We start from the raw sequence: 10000 nt of genomic DNA, 5'->3' as shown, positions 1-10000 counted from the left end.
TGAGGAAACACTATAGCTAACGTTAGCTAACTCCTTTCACCAATTACATCTAAAGCCCTGTTGAGGAAATACTATAGCTAACGTTAGCTAACTCCTTTCACCAATTACATCTAAAGCCGTGTTGAGGAAACACTATAGCTAACGTTAGCTAACTCCTTTCACCAATTACATATAAAGCCCTGTTGAGGAGACACTATAGCTAACGTTAGCTAACTCCTTTCACCAATTACATCTAAAGCCCTGTTGAGGAGACACTATAGCTAACGCTAGCTAGCTCCTTTCACCAATTACATCTAAAGCCCTGTTGAGGAGACACTATAGCTAACGTTAGCTAGCTCCTTTCACCAATTACATCTAAAGCCCTGTTGAGGAGACACTATAGCTAACGTTAGCTAACTCCTTTCACCAATTACATCTAAAGCCCTGTTGAGGAGACACTATAGCTAACGCTAGCTAGCTCCTTTCACCAATTACATCTAAAGCCATGTTGAGTGTTCTAGTGTTCCATCACCTTTGCTACTTCATCTGTTGTCTCTTCCTATTGAGATCTTGCATAGAGTCTGTTTCCACTCAGTGACGGAGAGCTTCAGTTCTCTCTGAGAGGTTTTAAATGTCTGCCTTAGAACCTATGTACGTCACAGGCCCCTTAACATGGTGGTGCTTGATGCATTCAAAGACCTCTCTCTCTCTCACGTCTGCAGATGAATAACTCTCTATACATAAATAGGATCCTCTCAGCATGGTCAGTGAATAATAACAAAAGCGTTTCTTCTTATATACCCCGACACACACACACACACACACACACACACACACACACACACACACACACACACACACATTTCCACATCTGTGAATCCCAACCACACACAACTTCAACAACTCTAAACATAGCCTCTGAGAGCAAGGAAATGATGCCAAGCAGGGTGTGAACGACAACCCTGATTTAGGAAACAAATTTGTGTGTGTGTGTGTGTCTGTCACTTAAATGTCTCCTTGTTATCAGCCTACCAGAATAGACTGTAATTAAAGCCTTTGCCATAAACCTAACCTAGCTTTATAAACTTCCCCTGCAGAAAGACAATAATCTCCAACAGTGATTAACTGCTCTTTTTGATGACAATATACTGTATTTTACTACACTTTTCATTGTGACAGTATATCAACAACAGGTTTTTAAGTCAGCAATATCAACAATGTGAATATTTGACCTCTATTTGGAAAACAAAACAACATTATTAATGATAATACTGTAATAAAAGTCTCTGTAAATGATTTGTACCGTGTTACAGACATGCATACAAATCAGGATTGTGATCCATAACTTAACGCTGATACCGCTATATCACGGCTTCACTGGCTGGATTTCAGTCTGAGTGGCAAGTATGTACTGCCCAGGGGTTATTTCATTCAAACACTCAGTTAATATCAGAGAGACACGCTTTTCATCAAAGACACATTATTCCACTATCACGTAGAGCAAATGAGAACGTTAGATCCAACACCATTGTAATGGCTTGATCAACTGCTTCTTAAAGTCTCTCATTTATTGAAAGTATCTCTTACTTGAATTCGTCACGCCATATTCCTCCTTAGCTCATAAAGCGAGAGAGACGCGCACACACAGGCACAATCATACGCACGCACGCGCACGCACGCACACACACACACTCATAGCTCCTAGAGAGAGGAGACGGACAGCCGGCCTATCATATGTACACTGAGGTTAATCTCTTCAGACTAAACACACGCCAACTGTGGTATGCCTTTAGCTAACCCACACACACAGCCCCCGACCTCACCAGCCCCAGACTATCTATAGAAACACAAGGTAGGCTAAGTTCTCCAGTCCTGTTCGTGAGCCGACTAGCTAATAAAGTTTGTACAAATATTTACAGCCTGGGGGATTAAATCAATGTTGCCCCCGGTAACATTGTGAGCGATAAGCTATAGCATCACCATCCCATGAATGCCAATTATGGACATTGGCAAATATCCATACACCTATAGGAAGGAGCTGATGATACGGGCTAGGTTCTTCACTTTTCTTCTCTTTCTGTCATCTGTCACTGGTACTTTTTCAAAGTCAAGCTAGGGTGTCAGACTTCAATGTCTGTGCTCTCCTGCAGCTTTGTGGCTGTAGTCATCGAATTAATACCTTTTAGCTTTCATTTTATATTTCTGTATTTCTTTGTGGATTACATAGTACTTTTTTGTGGATTGATAGTACTTATGTCAGGATAATGAAAATGTGAAGTGACAATTTTGGAGAGGGACATACTGAGAGTGGAGAGATTTTGAGTTTTAAATGAGTTAAAAAGTAGATGGATGGAGTGGGAGGCCCAGGTGTTTGAGAGCTGTTTTGTGAATGAGAGAGGGATAAGGGAATGATGGGTATAGCATGTCAGAGGTCTGAGTGGAGGACAAGGAGGGGTGGAGAGGAAGATGAAGGATAAGTAGATAACATGAGAGAGAGCGAGCAGTCGGGATCGAAAAAGGGTGTGTGGGTACTCGAGGGGGTTAGGTTAGAGATGGGAGGATGAGAGAGGGAGGAGTGTGAAAGGTCTCATTCCGAGGTGATAATCCCTCATCACCCAATCCGTGACTCATTGTCATTCTCACCTGTTGTGTCAGAGGACTGCCTCCCACGCCTGTCTCACACACACACACACACACACACACACACACACACACACACACACATCATAGACACACAGAGACACCTGCATACACACACATCTCATAGACAAACACACACACACTCCTTTGCCGCTCCATCCCTTTCTCCTCTCTACCTCTGGATCAGCTTTCATTAGCCCGGTCTGCAACTCAACACCTAGATTTCACGACAACTATGATTCCCCCGCCCCTTTATTTTCTCAAAGTAGCTCAGCCTCTTGTCTTTTCTCTGAGCCTGCCATGTTGCATTAACTTCCCTTCAATGTAATGGATATGGGGGGGAAAACTATAGAATGTGTTAACGTAGCTAACCTGCTAGTTCTAGCTATTGTACAGTATGGCCGCATGCTAATGGTAACATGTCTTCTCTATAGCCTCACGCTAATGCTAATATTGCTTTTCTATCCTCCTGCTAATGTTCACATAGCTTCTATATGTCCCAATGCTAACACTAACATTAGCGTGTTTAGGACCTCAATGCTAATATAGCTTATTTATGGCCTCATGCTACTGCTAACAAACTGTTTATTCTCTATGGCCTTATGCTAATGCTTATATATGTCAACATGCTAACGCTAAGATTATTGTCTCTATGGCCACATGCTAATGTTAGCGTCTCTCTCCTCAGCCCATTGTTGGAGAGCTCTGGAGATGTGGAAGGAGATAGGGGGGGATTAGCATAGTAATGCTGCTCAGCGTCAGGCCACCTCCAGTCAATTAACAATGGTGGTCCCCGCCACATGCGTGCCTTTGCTCTTGCAGTCGCTCTACAAATCCTTTATGCCAAAGGAAACTGGTTGCGACTGGCCCACTATAATAGCGCTGAGAAACCCTTTTGGCCCCGTAGTGTAGGTATCGGGCACAGAGATGCTATCGAATGGATAGAGCAATTATATCTATCCTCTGTTGCCGTTTGATTTCAATACTCATGGAAGAAGTCATTGAACTTTGTCTAGATTTTATTATCATTGTCTGTTTTTTTTAATCAGAACATTTAATTACAGTTTCAAAACGTTTTTAAATGCAGCCACGTTTCCATGTAGACTTCGTCTCTATCTATCTTTTCACTGATACGAGCGAACAGAGATAATGTTTTGGTTGAAAGGAGCCTTTTGAACTGGAAAAGGTAGCTAAATTCAATTAAAAAGTATCCCAATTTCTTCCCATAAACACAGAATCCGTTTTCATTCGAATGAATTGTCTTTTTAATTAGGAGATTGATAAGAACGCACACATTGTTTTTTAAACAAACATATCAGATTTTCTATTTGAGGTATGACTTTTTGTTCTAAATACCTCTCCACCTCTCTCTCACTTTTCCACAAAATGAAATATGAAAGATATCATTGGAATGTGTTGCACATAAACCATGCAATCCAGACACCTGGCAATTTGATACGGTCATAAATAATACTGAAGTGCCTATCGCATATCCAATGTAGTGTATGTACGGGTAAAATAAATCAAGTCTAAGAAGACAAATGGGTAGTAAACACACACACACACACACACACACACACACACGCACACACACACACAAAATAAAACTTGATTTAAAGTGCATTTAAGGCACCTAAATCTATACAAGGAAACAATACAAGGAAATACAAAATCTGAGTAAGCGCTTACACACGCTTTTCAACACACACTCCCTCAGTGGTTTCGTGTGACGTTGGAGTGGTGCTTCGCGGTGAGATGGGAGTGGAGAGAGCCGTTATATCTCCATTTGGCCAGGTCAGTAGGGTCAGTCTGGGCTGGAGGGCTACGTTGCCATGACGCACAGGTCACTAAGGTCAGGGTATGCGTGGTCAAGACGTATAACTGGACAATTCATCAGAGAGAGAGAGAGAGGGAGGGTGAAAGAGTTTTAAGTTCACATGCATGAGTACTGTGAAATGCTTAACTTGCAAGCCCTACCCAACAGTGCAGTGATCAATATCAAACGGGATAACTAATAAAAAATATAAAAAAATGTAACAAGAGAAATAGAGAGACTTATTATCCCTTTAATAACATATAAAAGACTATTGTTCTGGTTTGGCTCCAGTATATTTTATTGGCTGTTCTCACCACTAGTACAGAGAGAGAGAGAGAGAGGAGAGGGGTATGTAAGAGCCTATAGCAGGGTTATATAACAGGGTTATCCACAACTCAATTGAACACATTGACTCTGCAAGCGTCGCCTTAAACAGCCTGCTTTATGGAGGGAATAAAAGACTCCTCTCCTCTTGTCTCCTCCCTCCGAGGCCCTCCATCTCAGATCGCACCGCCACTGTCTCTTCTCATCATCACACATTTATCTATCCCCCTCTCCTCTCCTCTGCTGCCGCTGTGGAAATGGAGGGAGGAGGTGAAAGAGAAGTGAAAGTGAAAAATACACAAAGAGATAGAAATGAAATTAGAATGTGTCACTTCTCTGGATCGAGGGCTTCGGCTTGTATATTGAATGTGTGTGTGTGTGTGTGTGTGTGTGTGTGTGTGTGTGTGTGTGTGTGTGTGTGTGTGTGTGTGTGTGTGTGTGTGTCTGTGTCTGTGTCTGTGTCTGTGTGTGTGTGTGTGTGTGTGTGTAGGTGTGCCTGTGTGTGTGCCTGTGTGCATGCTCAGGTGGCTGAGTGTGTGCTTTTGGGACCTGATGAGAGTGTGTGTCCTTACGAAACGGCGTGTGCCCGTGCGTGCGCGCGCGTGTGTGTGTTCTTCCAACCCTGCATGCTGTGTGTGTCTGTGTGACACCTGTCTGCTAGACAGGTCCACAGGGGGACTATCTCCCCATCGCTCTGTGTGTGTGTCGACGTGTCTGGCTGCCAAAACTAATAACGTCGGCAATAACACTGATCTCCTCAAGTCTTCCCTTCTCTCTAATTGTGTTGTATACTAATACACTTTGATCACACACACAGTCTCACACACACACACGTCTCTAATTGTGTTATGTCTCTGGTATCTCCATCTCCCTCATGTAGAAAATTAGCAAAGCAAGCCGTTCTGGAAAACGGGCATGACAACCTGATAGAGATGGATGTGTTCCCTCCCGCGTGCCACGAAGGCGCCTATGGGGATGGGTACGTGCCTCCATCTCAGTCTCTCTGAGCGTCCATCCCCTCCGCTTGTCGTCCTCCTCTACGCATGGTGCCAAACCCCAGCCGCCGTGTAACCCCTGGCAACACTGAGCCGAATACAAGCACACACACAGAGGGATTAGCATCACGCACACGTCCAATCCCATGTACATTTGTTTTCGACAACTTTATTGGTGACACACTGTAAGACGGGACACTGGGTAGAAAGCATGCCTTAGGGTCGTATTGTAACGCTATTGGGATGCAAGCCTTTGTATAGCTACTGCCTTCTTTGGCCTATCAACCCTCTCACATAGATTCCCTCAATCTTATCCCGGACTTCACCCAGTGTGTCACAGCAGCAAGACGTTGCCATGTAACGGGATGGAAGGGCTCAGTGTTGTCTGGCGGGTTCTAGAGCTAGAATCAGCTCTGTTTGTCCCATTGTCTGATGTGTCCATGCTTGTTTCTTGTCAGTGTGCTTGTCTAAAGCAAGACAAAAGACACTATTAAACCAATCCTGTTTTGGAGAATTGCTTACCTTGGCCTTGCTGTTTGCTAATCCAAATTGGGCTTTGGCATGGTTGGCGAGTGACAAAAAAAAGGGGGAGGGATGAAGCTTACATTTGAAAAACATACAGGGATGGGTTTGTCAGTCCTGGCCCACACTTTGTTGGGTTTTAGCTGTTTTCAGTGAGGGCGAGCTACTTCCTCGAGGAAGTAGCAAACTAAATTGAACAAGGACACGTCACCTCTGAAGGATTTTTAAAGTGTGAAGTAATCACTTCCCTGGTTTTAATATCCGTTCTTTCTGCCACTCCGACACGTATCCCTGTCCCTCGGGGTGTGGATATTCAACTTAAACCCCCCCCCCCCCCCTCTCTCTCTCTCTTTCTCTGTGTGTGTGTCTCTCTCTCTCATACTCAATGTTTCATGTACTGAGATCTACTTCACAATCACAGAAACAGCTTTACCTGCATGTGGTGTATGCATGTGTGTGTGAGGGTGCGCGAGCACACACACCACACACACGCACATACTCTCATTCTCATGCACACACACACAAACAAGGGCATTCACGCACCCTCTCTCTCTCTCTCTCTCACACACACACACACACACACACACACACACACACACACACACACACACACACACACACACACACACACACACACACACACACACACAGTAAAGCACCCTCAAACACACTCCAGGGTCTGATTGGAAACTAGAGTGAAGCCCTCTGTCCTCTGGCTTGCTCCCTGGTTCAATCAATGAGCAGTGACACACACACACACACACGCACACAGTCTCTAGTAGAAACACACACTAATTCATTTGATTAAAATAGCTGACCTTGGTAATTACCTCAAGCCAGCTGGTCTCTTAGGCAATCCTACTTGTACTGCAGGACGGGGATTTTTTATTTAAAAAATACAACCGCAGTCCTTGTATGTCTTTCCATAACATCTTTGGAATGCTCTGTCTGTTCCGTGTTCATATGCTTCCTCTTTTAGACTTCACAGGCCTTCAATGTTTGTTTGTTGTTAGTTTCTACTAAGTGTCTAGTTCATTTGCTACTGTAGCTGTTACTTTGTTTGTGTTTTAAACGGGAACCTCAGAAACCTGGTCCCAGATCTGTTTATGCGATCTTGCCAAATAATGACCATTATACAGGAGTTGGCTATACAGCACAGACAGATCTGGGACCAGGCTAGAAATTTGTAGCCGATGTAGATCCATTCAATCTCTTACTTTGTCAAGTCTCCATTCTCACCCTCCTTCTCCCTCTCTCTTTCTTTCCCTCTCTCCTCTCCTCTTCTCCAGGCACTTCCTCTTCAAGACAGGCACCGGCACGACCCCTCTGTTCAGCACGGCTACTCCAGGCTACACCATGGCAACGGGCTCCGTCTACTCGCCGCCCACGCGGCCCCTACCCAGAAACACCCTCTCCCGCTCCGCCTTCAAGTTTAAGAAGTCCTCCAAGTACTGCTCGTGGAGATGCACTGCTCTCAGCGCCGTGGGACTGTCCGTCCTGCTGTCTGTCCTGCTCTGCTATTGCATAGGTAGGATAGTACTGCTACTGTGTAAACACCTACACTCACACTCACTCTGTAGTGGATACCTTATACAGATGTAGGATCTTAATTTGAACACTCTTTTGTTACTGCGAATTTTCCTGAATGCAGATGAGCTACATGATTGACAAATTCACTGATAACGCACACTAACACATGGTTACATTAAGAGTATTTCATGTATTTCCATGTAGCCTTTTTCAGTCAAAATGATGGACTAAATGTAAAAATCCTGTTGCTGCAGTATTCTTTTGCTCGTAACTATACTGGTCAAATTAAGATCTAACATAATGTAGGTAACCGTTGGATCAGCTGTGAAAGTAAATTGGGTAACCATTCAGTAACGATCGCACACTGTAAGGTCACCTCAGGTGACCAACTCCAATATTTTAAAACCACACTCTCCCAAATCTAGCATCTACCACATCAAACGGGTACATAAGGTTTAGACAAAGCAGTAACCAACCACAGCTGTCTATCGCTGAGGCCCCAGGGCTCTCTTCCGCTTTGCTTTAGTTTACATTCCTTCGACAGCGCTGTAAATGCCAATCTGATAGCGACAGCGTTTCCTATCACTGACATTGGACACACGCTCAGCCTTAAACAAGCACAGTGATTGCTCAGCCTTAAACAAGCACAGTGATTGCTCAGCCTTAAACAAGCACAGTGATTGCTCAGCCTTTGATTATAAACCCTGAATAGTTTCAGTTTCCAGCTGGCGCGGAGGAGTATTGTTGACACACACACACAGGAGTGTGTTGCCACAGTACCCCGATGCCTCTATCCAGTTGTTGTGACTAGCTGTGATAGATAGCAAATGCAGCAGCTATTGCTCATAGAGAGTGCGTGTGTGTGTGTGTGTGTGCGTGCGTGCGTGCGTGCGTGCGTGCGTGCGTGTGTGTGTGTGTGTGTGTGTGTGTGTGTGTGTGTGTGTGTGTGTGTGTGTGTGTGTGTGTGTGTGTGTGTGTGTGTGTGTGTGTGTGTGTGTGTGTGAGAGAGAGAAATCTGATTGTATTAGTATTCACCATGCACTACATTCAGCTATAGCGGGAAGGAACTCTCTGCCTCCTCATCCACTCTGTTGAATCTCTGCTGTAGAGAGAGACAAACCACATGTTGTTTATCACAGGCTTCATAAACAACAGGTGTGGACTAACAGTGAGATACTTACTTACGGGCCCTTCCCAACAATGCAGAGAGAAAGAAAATAGATAAATAATAAATACACAATGAGTAATGATAACGGGACTATATACACAAGGTACCAGTACTGAATCGATGTGCAGGTGTACGAGGTAATTGAGGTAGATATCTACATATAAAGTGACAGATAATAAATAGTAGCAGCAGCGTATGTGATGAGTAACAAAAAAAGTTTGTGCAAAAGGGTCAATACAGATAGTCTGGGTAGCTGTTTAACTATTTAGCAGTCGTATGGCTTGGGGGTAGAAGCTGTTCAGGGACATGGTTGGTTCCAGACCTGGTGGATCGGTACCGCTCGCCGAGGGAGAGAGAAATGGAGGGAAATTAATCATGTTGATTCAAACACACTTGCAAACAATAGACCTGGATTTTTGTATAGTAGCTAGATAACTGGACTCTCTCTTTCGCCTGCAGACACACACACTCACACACACACACACACACAAACACACACACACGGTGTGTAGGAACAGTAAGCCCAGTTGACCGTCTGTAGTGGTCAGTCCAGAATGATGGATCTAGCCCTGCAGCTGTCCAGAACAGAACAGGAAGCCCTCACCTCAGTGTGGACTATAGAGGCGTTGAGGCTTGGAGACCGACTAGATGGACACTGCCATGTCACCTGTCTGCTATCCACTTAGCAGCACTTGAGCAGAACTCCCCCCCCCCTTCTCTCTCTCTGTCAATACAGAGGCTAATGGGCCACTGGACCTCTCCGTCACTCAGATAGTGTGAAGGAGGACACACACTCGTGCACGCACACACACACAAACACACATAAGTGCATGCAGTGCTCTCTCTTTCTTCCACACACATATTATGCTCGCAGTACACACACACACACACACACACACACACACACACACACACACACACACACACACACACACACACACACACACACACACACACACACACACACACACACACACACACACACACACACACACACACACACACACACACACACACACATACAGT

The 10000-nt window shown here is 44.5% G+C and overlaps 1 protein-coding gene across 4 annotated transcripts in view; it reads left to right on the top strand.

The window, feature by feature from the left end:
* LOC129841361 (teneurin-3-like) overlaps positions 1–8680 on the top strand; it is a 527857-nt gene extending 519177 nt beyond the window's left edge. For 3 of the 4 annotated variants that reach the window (XM_055909600.1, XM_055909602.1, XM_055909599.1), the window contains 2 exons: positions 5640–5738; positions 7566–8680. In XM_055909600.1, the coding sequence (XP_055765575.1) occupies positions 5640–5738; positions 7566–7878 (412 nt within the window). In that variant the 3' untranslated portion in view covers positions 7879–8680. The remainder of the gene's footprint in view (positions 1–5639; positions 5739–7565) is intronic. The other variant, XM_055909601.1, reaches the window with a different exon arrangement.
* The last annotated feature ends 1320 nt before the right edge of the window (positions 8681–10000 follow it).

The sequence above is a fragment of the Salvelinus fontinalis genome, chromosome 42 (genome assembly GCF_029448725.1).
Source record: "Salvelinus fontinalis isolate EN_2023a chromosome 42, ASM2944872v1, whole genome shotgun sequence".
Taxonomy (NCBI): domain Eukaryota; kingdom Metazoa; phylum Chordata; class Actinopteri; order Salmoniformes; family Salmonidae; genus Salvelinus; species Salvelinus fontinalis.
This window is presented reverse-complemented; position numbering and strand designations above follow the sequence as displayed.